The 17,017-nt window shown below is 34.6% G+C and overlaps 3 protein-coding genes across 5 annotated transcripts in view; all 3 read right to left on the bottom strand.

Moving 5' to 3' along the window:
• LOC131622378 (uncharacterized) overlaps positions 1–2,117 on the bottom strand; it is a 31,999-nt gene extending 29,882 nt beyond the window's left edge. The window contains exon 1 of the mRNA XM_058893405.1: positions 1,388–2,117. Within this exon, the coding sequence (XP_058749388.1) occupies positions 1,388–2,117 (730 nt within the window). The remainder of the gene's footprint in view (positions 1–1,387) is intronic.
• A 332-nt stretch (positions 2,118–2,449) lies between these two features.
• On the bottom strand, positions 2,450–3,367 carry LOC131622377 (uncharacterized). The gene has a single exon (XM_058893404.1). It carries the CDS (start codon positions 3,365–3,367, stop codon positions 2,450–2,452), a length of 918 nt encoding a protein of 305 aa, XP_058749387.1.
• Positions 3,368–5,483: 2,116 nt separating this feature from the next.
• LOC131622401 (nucleobase-ascorbate transporter 6-like) lies at positions 5,484–12,128 on the bottom strand. 3 transcript variants are annotated; one of them, XM_058893432.1, is made up of 15 exons: positions 11,909–12,128; positions 11,563–11,718; positions 11,031–11,128; positions 10,759–10,935; positions 10,210–10,310; positions 9,641–9,716; positions 9,488–9,547; positions 9,186–9,370; positions 8,167–8,263; positions 7,230–7,316; positions 7,062–7,120; positions 6,878–6,969; positions 6,694–6,771; positions 6,016–6,176; positions 5,484–5,932 (listed from the first exon to the last, which is right to left on the bottom strand). In XM_058893432.1, exons 2-15 carry the CDS (start codon positions 11,678–11,680, stop codon positions 5,714–5,716), a joined length of 1,608 nt encoding a protein of 535 aa, XP_058749415.1. In that variant the 5' UTR covers positions 11,681–11,718; positions 11,909–12,128; the 3' UTR covers positions 5,484–5,713. The 3 variants fall into 3 exon arrangements, with proteins under 3 accessions (XP_058749415.1, XP_058749416.1, XP_058749417.1); XM_058893433.1 differs by having other exon boundaries at positions 11,563–11,690; XM_058893434.1 differs by having other exon boundaries at positions 11,563–11,686.
• Between the last annotated feature and the right edge of the window lie 4,889 nt (positions 12,129–17,017).

The following is a 17,017-nucleotide window of genomic DNA, read 5'->3' as shown; positions in this document are numbered from 1 at the left end:
TTAAATAACTAGTAATCCAAATAATTAAATAAAAAATAAAAACAATGTATAAAAGAACCTGGCTGTGATCCCATGTTACTAGTCTTTGAGGCTCCATGATGAGCATGCACATTTTGGTGCGTTTGATCTGATCCGGATACGATCCAATGGCCAGGATGACGAGGATGTACCGTGAGCCACACTTGGGCATGCACACTGAAACTTATGGCAATTGAAACACAAGAAAATAAAAAATAAGAGATCCCTAGCCAGGGATCGAACCGGTGACTCAATGGGTCATAAACACAAACGCCTCCGCTGGGACACCATATCCTTGCTGTTCATTTTATGATTCCAATGCTAAATATATAAAAGAAACGAACAAAAATCAAAATAAAAAAAGGACGCGCGCGGAGCTGCAAGCTTCTTCTTCTTCGCGATATCGTTACTATTGCACACACACCGTGGCCTATGTAAGATGACTCTGAACCTGTTGGATGCCTATGGAGGACGAGTCAGCTTCAGGGATGCTCCAGGGATGTATTTGAATCCTCGAAACTCTTTAAATTGGCCTGCCACTTTGAATTCGAAATTGATTTTTTTCTTTGAATTTCCAAGAACTCCACTATGGCTTTTGGCTGCAAAATCCTCTCTTTTCTGTCTGCAATTCTTGTACATATATATGACAGCATCCTAGGTTAACCCAATTAATTCTTGATTGAATCTGATTCAAATCTGATTGGGATTTGTTGTATTTTTAGAATGATTGGATTTGAAGAAGTTGAAGATGCAGGTTTGGATTTTGGCATGTTTGGATCCTTTTCACGTTACTATTTGTCTCTCTTTCATTTTTTATTTAATAAAAACTCTTGATATAATTATAATGGACAAATAAAAAACCATAGTATAATAATAATAATAGTATATAATGATAATATGAATCTAAAAATAATAACAATAAGGTAAATCAATTCTAAGTAAAAGTAGAAATAATAACTATAAAAATAAGAAATAAAAATATTATCAAACTAATAATTACTAAACTTAAAAATAATTTAGAACAAACAATTATATAAATGAATTTGGATTAGTAAAGATAAACTTATTTTAAACTAAACAAATATTTTAAACAAGCTATTTTAAAAGGCTAATGTTAGTAAAATTAAACCAAACTCTCATAAAATCAAAGTTAAAAAATAAAAAATAAAAAATTAAATGTTAGGATGGGCAAATTTTGGGGTATGACAGTTCCCCGTCCTCAAATGTTTAAAGACGTCCTGGAGGGCTTGAATAGACTTGGTTTTTTCAGAAATAAATCCTGACTTCTCAGACCACAAATGCCTAACCAAGCTCTCACACTTTGGTTCTTTAAACCACACCTCTTCGAATCTAAACAGATGCCGCTTACGTTCCGCGAAACTCTCCTTCTCTACTACAATCCTTAGGACAGCATGGTCCGAACCAAACCTGGGAAGGTGAAAGACCTTAGTAAGAGGAAAGGACTCCAAGAAGGCGTTATTAGCAAGGACTCTGTCCAATCTGCACTGAATATTGTCCAAACCCCTTCTCTCATTTGTCCACGTAAAAGGGTAGCCAGAGAAACCAACATCCATAAGTCTGCAATTCTCCAAAGTTTGCCTGCCCCACGAAAGTTGAGAAGACGTTCTGCAATTACCACCCCGCTTTTCATTCTCTTGAACCGTGTCATTAAAGTCTCCAAAAATCAGCAATTTCCCACCCAGATTCCTTGAAAGATCTTCAACCAATAACCACGAATCACGTTTGCGCATCTCCTCCGGAAAACCATAGAAGCCCGTGAAGGACCAAGGGCCTTCTTCATCCTCCGACTCACAAAAACCCCAAATATGATTATGAGAGAACGACTGAATCTGAATAACCACCGGATCTTTCCAAAGAAGACACAAGCCCCCAGCCCTATCTCTACCACTCCCTCTACAATCCACAACCTGCGAAAACTTGTAGCCAAGCTTAAAATATATTTTTCCCATTTCATCAACCTTCAGTTTAGTCTCCATCAAGAAGACCACAAAGGGGTTTTCAAGTTTGATGAGCCTTGACAAGGCTCGAACTGCCCGAGGATGCCCCAAACCCCTGCAGTTCCAACTCAAGAGTTTCATTGGGGTAGGCGGTGTTGGATATCCAACACCACCTCTGGTGAAAAGTTTTTTGCAATATCTTCTCCAACAGCAGCTTTCCTCTTCTTTTCTCCACTGCCACAATCATCAATAGAACCTTCAGTTATCATAACATCAATAAGTTGCCTTTTCGAATTTTCCCCTCCTTTCATACGTCTCTGAGGAGTACCTGCTTTCCTTTCTCCTTTCTTCCTCACCCATTTCTTTTGTTGTGTAGCCACCTGCTTCTCTATTGTTTCCACTGGTTCTGCTACAGACAGATCAACGGCGCCCAAGGATTCAGCCACTGTCTCAATGTCCAAGCCATCTGGTTTTTACTTTGAGTTCACTGAAACCAGCCTCTTTGGATCTCCACCCTCCTGAGCTTGTTGCACTTCATTGTCCTCCAGCAAGCCTTTCTCTTTCGGTTCACATCTACTCTGACTGGATGGGGCATTGAACAAACTCTTGCTGCAATTCCCAGAACTGGACTCCTTCTTCTTCACTTGATCACTCATCTTGGGTAACGGTGAAGCTCTTAACCATTGTCCATAGGATAAATCCTGCTCCTCCAGCTCCTCAAAACCCGCTTCAGTTAGCTCCTCCAGTGACTCACAATCTTTCAGCTGGTGTCCGATCCTCCCACAGACGAAACAAAAGGTTGGTAACCTCTCATATTTGAAATGCACCCGCAGGTTCTTCTCTTTGAATTTAACCATTGTTCCTCTTTTCAGAGGTAGTTTTAGGTCCACCGTAACTTTGATTCTCAGAAAACGCCCGTTCCTGCATGCTTCTCTTGTATCCATCTCTTCGAAAGTACCGATGATAGACCCAATCTTTCTTGCCATGGCCTCAGATCGGAGCATCAACGGGAGTTCGTAGATTCTAACCCAGAAAGGGCTAAAATGCATATTCAGATCTGACGGCTGCTCTTCACCTGAAACTCTCTTCAAGACTAACAGAGCTCTGTCGAAACTCCAAGGTCCATTCTTTAGAACCGACTCCAAATCCCTCTTCGATGCAAACTTGAACAAGAAGAGGTTTTTGCTGAGATCCTGGATTTCAACATGGTTCTTCAATCTCCAAGCATTAATCATAGTACTCTTAAATGCTCTCACGTTGTAACTGCTATCCATCCAGAGTCTACCCGCTAAGGTCGTCTGAAAAGATTCTTCCTCGCACACTTCCTCCTCCGCCACCACCACACCTTCCTCTTCCTCTTTGGAAAAGGCTACATTTTTCCACTGCTCCATAGAGTCAAGCACTATGCGACACAAGCCAAACACCCTTCAGCAAACAAGGATAGGGCGAAACCCACAAAAGTGGGAAGGGAATCAGGGGACCTGGGGACACGAACCAGAGTAGCCGGTGAAAAAAAACCACCACAAACCCTAAAGTTTGGAGGGAGGGAACACGATAAGTTTCTTAGAGAGAGAGGGACAAACTTCTCTCTAGAAAACACGTGGGATTACAATCAAATATTACTCTATCTAATAAGGAGTTTCTCGATCCACCTTTCAATTATAAAAAATACACTATCAAGAGTGTCTTTTGACATAAAATACACTAAAAATATTTTACTCTACTCTTATAAAATTCATTCTAAAATTTTAAGGGTACTTGAATCAATAGATTCTAAGTTCTAAGCAACAAATTGTCTTTAGTTTACGATAGTAGAGTGTAGATTTAGTTCAACTTACAATCGATATATTTCACATTATACCTAATTAATTTAAGTCATTTCACATTCTAACTCGTGACAAATTATATCTTATTTCTATGGTTTAGATATCAATCCTCAAAGACCTTTGTAGCATAATAGAAGTTATGAACAAAATACTGATAAGATGTCCAATTTTCAAGTTGTAGAATTTCAAATAAGTAATTAGTTTACAGTTCAGTTTTATGTCATTCCACAACCAAATTGAACTATATCATGGTAAATTCTATTTAATTTTATTTCATTTACATCTCAAAATGATTTCAGTTTCAAATAGATTACGAAACTCTCGTCTAATAATCTAGATGATTGTTCAATCTGGCCTTAGGCATATTGTATATTGATAAATTTGATCAAATAAATGGCGGATTGAAAAGTCATCAGTCTATTGACTGTGATGTAAACAAAATTGTTGGGCTATGGTACTTAGTGTTTAGTGTTTGAGGAAATTTCTCATCGCTGAAAAATATCATGAAAATTTCAAAATATCTTTTGGATATGAATATTCGAACGTATCATTTTTATATTTTTAAGATGTTTTGGATATGCATATTTAAAAAAAAAAATTTATTTAAACGTTGAATTTAAAATGTCAGAATTTTTTCGGATATGCATATCAAAAAAAAACTAAGAAATTTGGGATATAAGTTAAAATTTTTCGGATATGCATATTAAAATGAGTTAATATTAATAAAGAATAACTTAAATACAAATTTTTATAAATAAGAAATAAAGAAATCAAATAAAATATTAATTTTATAATAATTTATTTGTCACAATTTTTTTTATTATAAAAATAATTATTGTTTAAATGACTATAATATTATGCATTATAATTAATGAAATTATCATGTTAAAAATATTCTCCTATTAACATTATAATTTTTAATTTATATTAGTTTTTTAATTAATTTTATATGAAAATAATGAGTTGATTTAAATATTTAATAAATTGATATTATTATTATATCTTGATTATAATGATATATATTTAATTATATATTTTGATTAATAGAAGTAATGATACTATTAATTGTATTGATTTGTGTTGATTTTAATTTTTTAAATTATTAAATTATTTCGGATATGTATATCGAAAAAATTCCAATAGATATTACCAAAAATTATGAATTTGATGCCTTCGGAGATGTATCTCCAAATTCTGAGAAAAAAAGAATTTTGCCAAAGGACCTAAGAAGATATATGGGTCAATAGATAAATTCTCAGTGTTTGAGCCTCACCTGTTTGCTTCTCTCAAGCCCAACTCAATTCTTTTCTCTATTGTGAATTGTGATACCAAGTTGACCAAGTCAGTATGCTTAAGGTTGTTTGGTTTCACTGATCATTTGTTTGGTTTCTACAACTGTTTTTGTTGCAATTAGTTGGAAATAGTTGAGAAAACTGGGATATAATATAACTTGTTGATTGTTGAATTCATTCTTTAACTTTCATGAGATACAGCTCATTTTCTCCAGTTTTTCATAACTGGGCTCTCAAACTATAATAAAATATACAATGCTAACTTGCAGTAAAAAATTAAACTGTTAGAGGATAAAGGATAGAGTTTATGGGCTATGCTTTCTCTTTGAACCAAATATGATGATTACTGGTGATATATATTAAATATCAAATAAGTTATAAATAAAGCATACACTAATACTGTGAATCCCTTCCCAGGTCAGCATTTACAGAATGAAAAACAATAAAACGAATGTTTTTTTGTTACATTATAAAACAGACTCACTATTCTATAGCAATTGAGAACTTGATATAACTTATATCATTTGATAAGATTACAACTTCATTTTAGAACAAGATCAAATCAGACATTTTAGACACTCTTGTGAAGCAAAATATTTGACGAAATTAAACGCCTAAATTACACAGATGGGAAGTATTTGTTTAGATTGAAAGGCAGTGAATAAAACTCCTCACTTCTTGTGTCTGTTTTAAAGGACCTGTACTTATCCCACCAATGCTTTCCTCTATCTTTTCGAATAGCAGATTCCTTCTTATGTAGTGTGTTATCAAGGAAATATGCCACAACTCCAGCTACAAATGCTTTTGATTGGAATGGCACATTTACCATATCATTGAACTGCACACAGATACATCAAAATGTTAGTGTAACCAAGGTGTACATAAAAAGTGCATGACAGGAATATAAAAATAGAGCCATACCCATCTTGCTCCAGTGTGAACTGGACCAAACCCGTTAATTGCTGTGTACTCGTTAAAGTACTGTGGGATAGACAAGCCCAGGAAGATAGAGAAGCCTAATACAAACTTTGTTCTAAAACTATTGAGGTTGCAGAATTGAAGAAAACTTAGACCTCCCGAACCTACAAATGAAAGTTAAATTATGGTTATTGTAAGCATCAAAGTAACTGAAAAGCCTGAATGTTAAACTTAACTAACCACGTATAGCATAAGTGCTTATCATATGCGTAGTAAATTATTTCTATCATAAGAGATATTAAATCAAACTAAGTCCTTCTCATAAGCTATTCTAGAGAGCTAATGAACATGTCATAAGTTGTTTTCATAAGCTGTTCCAAACATTATCACAAAAGTTAAGATCAATAGATATGCTCAAATAAATCAACACATGCAGACTTAGGGCCTGTTTGAAAGGCTTTTTAAAAACTCTATTTTAGTTTTTGAAAATTTAAAAACTAAAAATTTGTTTGAATATAATATTTTACAAATGTGTTTTTAAAAACTCTTCACAATTTTTCAGTTTTTAAAAGCAAAAAACTGAAATGGCTAAATTGTGTTTTGATTTTTACTTTTCAGTTTTTAAAAACTATAAACAAAAACTATTTCAAACAGACCCTTAATATCTTAAATCAGACATACCAACATAAGCAAAGAACAAGCAGTATAGTGCAGCAACAATGGAAGGGGGGATGGAAGCGAATACTGCTCCAAATTTCCCTACAGAGCAAAGAAAAAATAGTAAGTGTTGAAGGAAAGAAATATACTAAGTTAAGGAAAAGCAAACACTCGGGTTTAAAACTTTGCACTTAGATTTTCATCTTACCTAGAATTGAAAAGAAAATCATAAACCCGGCGGATATTTGCACCACTCTTCGACTACCGACACGTGTTAAAGCCAAAAGACCGGCATTTTCTCTATAAGAAAACAAAAACAAAAACAATTCTCTCATCAACAAGGATTTTTTCTCTTAATGTGGGGTGAACAAACAGAATGGTTAGATTCTTACACAGATACAGAAGATCCAATCCCGGTTCCAAACAATCCCGATAACAGAATGCCAACACCCTGAAGAGCAGATACAAAATGTAAAATTATCAGTGTTGACTATGAAGTACTATAGTTTATAAATGCATTTAAATTGATTTGTGGATATTTGAATGAAAGAATATCATACCTGCCAACCAATACCCCGACTAAGAATCGATGGTGGTAATGGTGTTGCACTAGCGAACCGATAAACAGCAATAAAAGCTCCACTGGACTGTTCGTAACAAATCAAACATGAATGTAAAATTTAAATCTGGTGAGGCAGTATTATTCAATGAAAATGCAACTAAGAAAACAAATACAGCCTTTCCTCTTCATTGCAAACACCAGAGTACTGCTAAAACTTTACAGGATAACCTGAATTTAGCCCTAGCGGATTTCTCTAAACAACAGAAAATAATCAACCATGATAGGTATCAAATTTGTAAAATTTATTTTCAAAAGAAAGATCATTTCAATAAAGGTCAGTTGTCTGTAAAAACAATAAACAATAATCCTAGATGTTTAGCTGCAATACACTTTAATAACATATCCATAAGAGAAAAGAAACTTACGAACAATAGAAATTAATAGAATAGTTATTTCTTAGGAACTCTCATCCCAATCATAACCTTCATTTGAACTACCTAATTTACAATTTTATTCTTTTGATAATATTATTTAAATCTTTAATTAAAAAATCAGTTAATTCTCTTGCAATAGGAACAATTCCACTACAATAAGAACAATATTCGAACATTAATAAAGGGAGCTTATTTTGATCTTATTTATCAAAAGTATTTGATTGCAGTATATGCAAAAATAAAATACTACCTCCGTTTCTTTTTATAAGAGAAAATTCACTTTTTAGATTCATTAAATAATCAATGTATCTAGTCTATAAAGAGACCAAATACATTAGTTATTCAACGAACCTAAAAAATGACTTGTCTCTTATAAAAAGGAACGGAGGTAGTATATAACAAGGTGCGATAAAAATATATGAACAATTAAGCGGAATAGAAAAGTGGTCACACGGCACATTAGTGACCTTATTTTTGCTAGAATACAAATAAAGGATTTACCTCTACTAGAACAACAAAGGATGCCATCATCATGGCAAAGGCTTCGCCTGCATCAAATGAAGGTGCACCCCATTGAAATGGATATGGAACTCTAATCCTGCAAACCCAATATCCCAGTGAATATGTACTCAAGGATGCAATTAAATTTTGCTTTAAAAATATCAATTTTGTCATGTACATGCTCTAAGGTTCAAAAATTGACCTGTACATAAAAATGAAAAAGGTTCAAGCATGATATAGGAATACCAACACTCTCTTACTACACGCCTGAGTTGTCAATAGCAAATTGCATAAAATAGTTGCTTGTTGAAATTCTACACTGATATATTAGATATATGACAAAACTGATAGACATCTCAAGGATTGAGGATGATATTGGTTTGTTCAAATTCTGTTGTGTTACAGCGCAGCTATTTAACAACACTGGTACACACTTTATGATTAGTCCATTTTTTTACGAGTTGACATACTTACCTCGTAAATTGAACTTTTTTTTTTAAAAATGGACTGATTTTAAAAAATGTCTTTTAAAAGTGGTACTAGCATTTCTCATGTGACAATCATTCACCATCTCATAATTCCTAATGTGCCACTCAATCTACACACTTGAAACATTCTTTCACTCCATCCATCCTAGGTGGATCTAATGGTTAATTCCTTTGTTTATCTCCCATCACAATGTATGATGGACTCAATACATATTCAAAAATGAGTCTCACCACATTGCATGTTCTCTTATTCTCACCTCCACAATGCATATCATTGAAAATACCAAAATGGAACTCATAGGGAATCAATCCCCTATAACACCCTTTGGCAAAAGGTGCAATTTAAAGTTTTATGAAGTAATCGGATAAATAAAAAAAATTGAAAACTCAAATGATACAATGTTAAAGACTTATAGTGAGTACACCACAACTTAAGGATATTGGATAATTGTCATCAAATAATCAGTTTCAAAAGAAGAAAACCATGTAGAGTAAAAATTTAATGAAATTCTTCCGAATTCCACAACTCACCATGGAGCAGCATCTATTAGACCTGAACGATCAGTGCGGCAGGTTATCTGTGTTTTATGTTTAGCATGGTTATATGCCCCTCCAACAGTGAGAATATAAGCATATAACCACACAATTGCAACTGTGAATAAAACAGAAAAACGGTCGAAAACGTGTTTTCCTGAATGGAGCACATGGGGTACAAACTGCATGACAAGAGATAGCTGTTGTTAGCAATCTAAAATCCACATAAACCATCACGCCCAAAAGATAGAGAAACATGAACAGAGATATTACGTGTCCGACACTTCCAAAATATGTACCTGTGAAACAAATACTAGCAATATAAGCTCTGGCAATCCAATCTCTACACATTGAGCAACCTATAACCAAACCAGGCATCAATGTCAAGTCACTTTTTTATCAATTAACAATGCACATGGACAATTAATTTAAATATGTAATATTAGGCTTACCCCAGGAAAGCCCAACTCATACAACCCAAAACCAACAAGAGATACCAAAGGAACGGCTGAAAGTGGACTTAAGAACCTGAAGAAAGAAGTTGAGTTTGCATCATTTAGGAATATTATGATCTATCACATGAACATAAAGTTAATTTAATTTTCTCAGTTACTGAAGATTAGATAGTTAATACAAATTCCATATCACAAATCACTCAAGCATGTCATCAAAATATGAAATTCGATCATCAGGGCAGTTGAGATTAAACTGACAATGTGCCTAAGTTGCATGGGTAGGAATATGGTACTGAGGACAGGTACAAGATACATAAGTTTTAAGAAAAATTAAGGCACAGGTACATTAAAAATATACAATGGAATGTCTTTTGTAAGTATTATATTTAACAAACAAAAATACAAGAAAGAGTGTTTCATAAGTAAAATACTCATGCTTCAGATGTGCATATGCAGCAGCACCATAAATCAAGCTTATACTTCACTTCGGACATTGTCAATCCACATATGAAGACCATGCAAAGTATAACAAAGTCACTTACTAAGACTAAGAGCTTGAGACCAACCTTGCAACATTACGCCAAAGACCACTAAATCCAAGTACTATTTGAAGAGTTGAAGCAACAATAAGAGCACCTTGGATTGCCCGCATTATCTTCTTGAATTTCTGAATAGAGGAAAATAAGAAAAAAATTGGGGAAGAAAGTGAGCAAACACTGTACTCTGCTAGTTAGATTAAATTTATGCTCTTTTTTGGATTATTTTTTCTTCATTTCTTTTTTAACACTGTCTCATGATCCCAATGTCCAGGCATGCCACAAGCCCACAAGGAATTGAACCAATATCTTTGAGTTTAAGACGTGCCAATTTTACTGATTAACCAAACTTCCATTCATAAATACATTTACACTCTTATTGTTTTCGAATTCCATTAGATTAAAACACTGCATTGTTACCAGTTTTCTGATTATAACGTAGAATAATTTCCTTAAAAAATTAAAGAAGTCTCTATTCAGGTTATGGCTGATTTCATTTCAATACAAGAAAGTAACCCAGCAAGCATATGACGTATCAACTGTGCACAATTAAAAGCAAGAATTGTTCTCATGCAAAACCTCTATAGGATCTGGCTCATCATTGAATCGACCAGCGAGAATGATTGAGATTGTTGTTGGAACAAACGTATAAGACCCTCCAATTACGGCTGGCAATCGGCTACCAAACAGAGTTTGAACTAATGTGTTGATTCCAGCCACAAAGAGAAGTGTTTGGATAACTTTTGCTTTCTCCTCCTGCAAAAAAAAAAAAAACAATAATAATAATAAACTTCTAAATATTTCCTCCAAATCATCATAAGAATTGTTTCGTTTAATTTTTGAATGCTTACATTGCCACCTCCCATTTGAGGAACAAGAGAAGTAGGAATCAACACAGTTGTACCCAGCATCACAAGATAATGCTGGAAACCAAGAAGTATAGCCTCAGCTGCATCAGAATGCAGCCAAATTTCACATCAAATTTAGTAAGGAAAAGAAAAGCAAATGTATCAATCATATCTTCAACAACATAAAGTCCACTGAAGAATAGGGATGGTCCATAAAATCTAAAACTCAAATTATTTAGCATAATGACAGGATACAATATTGAATTCATCCTTATAATCGAATCATAATTACTTTAAAAAATGGTTAAATTTTTATTTAAATAGAAAAGTATCTCCTCATAAACTCATTAAGCTAACTAAAAGGAAAGAATTTACAAAAAAAAAAAAAAACTTTAAACACTTGGATAAAAAGTTAGCATGCACAAACAAATAAAGTAACCATCACAAAAAAGCTTTAAAATATTCCTTATCAATAAGCTAAGAATCAGGTTCAAAAGGAATAAAAAAATAGAAAAAAGAGAATGCAGCAACTCACGCCAAGGAGGAGGACTTGTTATGCAGTAAGAAACATTCGGTAACTGATCTTTCGGTGGATGAGGCTGTGGCTCATCCGCTTTCGGCGCCGGAGCTCCACCACCACCACCTCCTGCCATAACTTCCTAACTTTCACACACACAAACTCCACAATTAACTGTAAAAATCAATTAATCAAACTCAAATCCAACACCAACCACAAACAAAGAAAAAAAAGAAGATAACAAACAATGATAGAGTATAGTAACTATGAAAGAGAGTGAGAGTTTCTTTAGGTTATGAAAAGTACTATTAGTAATATTTACAATAATTGCAAAGTTTAACAGAGAGAAGAAAAGAAAAAGTACCTTTTAACGACGTTTGTTTCAGCTAGTAAAATCAATGAACTGTATAAAGTCAGAAATAAAAAATAAAAAGTTTTGAGTGAAAGACAACTCAGAATGTGTGAACTCTGTGAAGTAAGTAAAGAAGACTTGAAATGAAAACAAAGAGTGTGAAGAATGCTATAAAATGATAAACCAGTACACAGAATGAGCTAAATGTTCTTTCTCTCTCTCTCTCCTCTTAATAATAATTTATTTTTTCTCTCTCTTGCTGAATGCAACTACTCGAGTTATTATATTAGGAAACCTATCCTTTTACGTTTATTTTCAGTTATTCATCTACTAAAATAAAATTCGTCTATATCCATTCTAAATTAAAGTAACTTTTAACTGCAATTAGTGTTACATCTATGTCTTATTAGCGCTAATTAAGTTTGAGAGAAAATTTTAGTTTTAATATTTGTGGTGTTTTATTTTATTTTAATTATTTTGATGTTGTTATTTGTTTGGTTTTGGAAGTGGCAATAGAAGGAGAGAAAGAAAAGGGTCGTGGATGAGTCATGACGGTGATGGTTGTTGGATATGTTAATTTGTATTGTAGTTATACACCGACAGTGAATGAATACATTAGGTTAAATTAATTAATACAGTCAAATGTGAAAGAAGGGGTGTGGAATGGAAACCATCTTCACCAAAGCTAAGCTAGGTTTATAGAGCCTTGTGACATGTCTAAACGGTACCGTGTAAAATTTTCTTACACTTTAATACTCTCTCAAATTGATAGTTGGTTGGTAATTCAAGTGCAAGGTTGTTAGTTGTAATTTGGTATTGAAATTAGTTGATGTGTAACTAATTTGTGAGTTGGTTTTGTTAACTAATTAATAGTTTGTTAGTTAGAAATTATTCGTGTAAATACATAACACAATGTGAATAAAATCATCACATTTTGTATCATTCAATTGCTCTACATTATTTAGTGTGCTCCACAAGTAAGCGACATAAGAGTGCTTTAACAAATTGACAATAGTGGATTTTTGGTTCCGTTCGATCTTGGGAGAGTGAAAATCAAGAATGATTGCGGTAAGTATAAGATGCAAGGAATTTTTCCGCCCAAATATCAAAATTTGATAGTGAAATTTGAAAAAGGTGGAATGTACATATGGAAGCACTGTTTAGTTTTCAAGATGTGTTGGAGATCATCAACGATGGTTATCCAGCGTTAGTTAAGGTGTAACTGATGCATAAAAGGCTAAATTCGTTGAGAATAAGAGAAAAGATATCAAAGTTTGTGGTACAATACATGATAGGGGACTGAAATATTGGAAGACATGCGGATGGCAACTTGTTGATGACATGAATTGAAGTGGAAAAGTTATGTTCCCAATATTGTATAGGGATAGAGGCATGTGATAACAATGTGAGGCTCATGTATATAATGTGCCTATGTTTCCTTTCTATTATGCTATTTTGGTGAGAAGTATAAGGACAAGTAAGTTTATGAGAGATGACTAGTTCAGGCAGATACTTGGTGAAGGGCTTAAAATCTCTCACATAATATGATTACAATGCCTTAATTATGGTGTGAAATTGAGTGTGGACTGTAACACCCCAATTCTACCCAAAGCATTTAGGCAAGAAAACATCAGAGTATTAAAATTTCATACAACACAATTAGGATGTTACACTAAGTAACCAAACAAACACCTAGAAAACAAACGGACATCAACGATGCCAAAAGCATACACACCTGCCAATAAAATGATACATAACACACGGAAGATGTGAACATATATATATACATATAGCTCTCACTCTCAAAGAGGAGTTTTCCAAAATAAAGTGTTTACAATACACAATGGCACGTCATCACATATACATGTTCAAAAGAGTCATATACAAATAAATAACAACAGACTCCCGACTACCCGGTGTTACGTATCAGAGCGACCGACAAGACCAACTGGAGAACTACCTCTTCCAAAAGACTCCCAAAGCGGCTAATCTGCAGGATGCCACTCAAGCATCAAATCAGCAGAAGGGTGAGAATATAATTCATAATGAAAGCATGACAATTATAGTAATGCCAACAAGTATCATCAATAATCATACAACAAAGTAATCCACTCATTCAACCACAATCCATATATAAGTAATGTGACACATGAATGATAACATAACTATAAAGACAGACGATGATGAATGAGACTCAACTATGCATATGCATGTGGTACCAAATCCGGAGTAAAACTCCTCCTTGTCATTATGACAAATACACCTGCCGAGCATTATGCTGGGACTTTATTCCACTCAGGAAGCGCGCACGCTGTCGTCATCGAGCACGCAGCTCCCACTGATGACCTCTTGCCAATAAGGCTCATTCCATTACCGAGCATTAAGCCCCTACTGGTAACCGTGCCCGCAGGCCATCTGTTAACAGCATTCCGCCATTAACGTATTGAAATGTTATGCTGTGCAAATATAAGACTCTTTTACACTACAACAACATCATCAACAATATAACACGATCATACACTCACGTTACATCGTTTATATTCTATCCAAAAGGATACATCACCAATTAATAACATCGTTATCAATTACATCACACCATAATTACCACACAGGCATTAATAAGCACATAGCACACATTCACCGTCAAAACATACTAGCCACATCGGCATAAATGATCGCATAATTGCATCACATCAAATTAATATTGGACATTGGCCCACAACTCCATCAATACATCATTCTCATAACAACAATTACTTGCCATAAGGCCACACATCATGTTAACAACAAACAACCAAACATCGTCACATATCAAGAATGAACATTCAATAATACATAACACATATGAACATGATCTCATGTTATCGATAATTAATCACATACCTCGTATCAATACGATAACATTCACACAACACATCATCATGATTTATCATGCACTAGTTCACAAAACCATTTATGAAAATCAACCAACCACTACTACATCCTACATCAACAATTGCAACCAAGCACTATGATTATTTACCAATCATATTGCGCATATAACCAATTATGTGTTTTCATCAACAACCCTCATAACCAATTAACAACAAGCTAACCAAGCCTATACTATCATATAGAACATCCAACTAGCTTCCTAACACTTCGAACGGCGTACGAAACGGAGCTACGGATCAAAAGTTACAAGGTTTCAAAGTTTGGATAATATAAACATACTTCATAAGTTAACCCTACATAGTTCTATCACTAAATCCTAATAAAGATGATAGGATACTACATCCTATGAATCATTTAATTAAATCATAGCATAGTTCATTGCGTTAGCTTTCTAACGCTTCGAACGGCGACAAAATCGGAGTTACGGTTCAAGAGTTTCGAAGTTTCGAAGTTTTGGAAAAACAGAAAAAACTGTCATCCGCTTCAGCTCCGCTCAGCGGACCTTGGCAGAGGATTTTCTGCAACAGGACCTCCGCTCAGCGGACCCACCTCCGCTCAGCGGACCTGCGTAAACCCAGAAAAAACCAGAACGCACCAGAACTGTTCCAGGCCCCCTATACCCACCAAAACCACTCCAAAACATCATTACAACACCAATACAACACATACAAACCATAGAAACAACCTATTATCACACTTTTCATGGTTAATTCACCAATCTATCCCAAAACCTAACTTTTTATACAAACTCAATCAAGCCATAGAAAAGGAAAACAAACATGATCAATCACCACAACACAACAAGGATATCATTTATTCATCATACAATCATTCTCAAACAAACTTAGATCAAGCAAAGATCACATAAGAAAATTGTGGAAATTGGAACAAGGAGAACAAGAACACAAACAAGAACAAGAACAAGACTATAAGAATCATACATCCAAGATAAATTAGATTCACCCCCTTACCTTGCTATAGCAACGATCGGAACTCGAATCGGTCGAGAATCCACCAATCTACACTTTTTCCTTCTTTTCCTCTTCTTCTTTCTCTCTTCCTTTCTTTCTCTTCTTTCTATCTTTGTTTTCTTTATAAAGAAAATATCTTCCTCGCGGAAATGACCAAAATGCCCCTACGCTCAAATATCGTTCAAACGCCCCAAAACGCGGAATATTACCTTACTAATATTTCAAGTACCAAAAATATGAAAACCTTCAATTAAATATTAGTCCGCCATCCTGAACTAATACCGACTGAAATGACTCCAAAAACGGTAAAATTCCAATAGATGTCACAAACGTCCAAATCAAGTATATACTTATTTTTCCGAGCGTTACAACTCTCCCCCACTTAGAAGATTTCCGTCCTCGGAAATATCCCAAATACAAACAAACTCGGATACGCTATCGCCTCCGACTAACCAACTATCAAGCTACGAAAGCAACGACACAATCAGCGCCAAACAACAAACCACTCTAGCTAAAAGCAAAACAACCAAAACACAACAACGACAACGAGATGCAATGCCCATACAATGCACTCATCGACTAACACCAAAACACAAGAAATAATCAAGACACAGACAACAATCCGGTCGCACAACATCCAAACAACCATGCCCAGACATAGCAGTCAAACATGTAACCAAAACATCTGGTGGTCTTATCATTCCTACCACATCCACTGTCCATAATTTGAACTCTAACAATTCATATACTTACGAACCGCGTCATTTCACGCTTCCGATGCGCACTCTGATTTCCCACAACAAACAGATTTACCAATTACATATCCAACTTCCAGCCCTTTCTAGTATTCACCAGAAACTCATTGTTCTCTCTTAACATACTCAACCTCTTAATATGCTGTGTCAGCTTGCACACCAGACAAAAGTCTTTGTATTATCCAATCAAAGGCAAAAAGCTAATCCAAACACATCCTTGTTTCACAACACAAGCCCTCATAGATCCTTAAGTGACCAAACCGTCCTCTCAGTCTGACCATCCGTTTGAGGATTAGACGCCAAACTCAACGCAACTTTGTACCCAAAGTACTTTGCGAACCTTCTCAAAATTTTCGGAAATAAATCTCGGATCTCATTCTGAACAATACCTTTCGAAACACCATGCAAACAAACAAACCAACAAACAATTTTATCAACATACCACTCACCAGTACTTCCAT

The sequence above is a fragment of the Vicia villosa genome, unplaced genomic scaffold (assembly GCF_029867415.1).
Source record: "Vicia villosa cultivar HV-30 ecotype Madison, WI unplaced genomic scaffold, Vvil1.0 ctg.000029F_1_1_3, whole genome shotgun sequence".
Lineage (NCBI taxonomy): Eukaryota > Viridiplantae > Streptophyta > Magnoliopsida > Fabales > Fabaceae > Vicia > Vicia villosa.
This window is presented reverse-complemented; position numbering and strand designations above follow the sequence as displayed.

What these genes read in the sequence shown, in the direction of transcription:
- LOC131622401 (XM_058893432.1), bottom strand. Translation starts at nt 11,680, where the DNA reads ATGGCAGGAGGTGGTGGTGGTGGAGCTCCGGCGCCGAAAGCGGATGAG. An exon ending in CTCAAATGGGAGGTGGCAAT is followed by an intron (nt 10,936 to 11,030) that starts GTAAGCATTCAA and finishes TTTTTTTTGCAG; the next exon opens with GAGGAGAAAGCAAAAGTTAT. An exon ending in ATGAGCCAGATCCTATAGAG is followed by an intron (nt 10,311 to 10,758) that starts GTTTTGCATGAG and finishes TCCTCTATTCAG; the next exon opens with AAATTCAAGAAGATAATGCG.
- LOC131622377 (XM_058893404.1), bottom strand. Translation starts at nt 3,367, where the DNA reads ATGGAGCAGTGGAAAAATGTAGCCTTTTCCAAAGAGGAAGAGGAAGGT.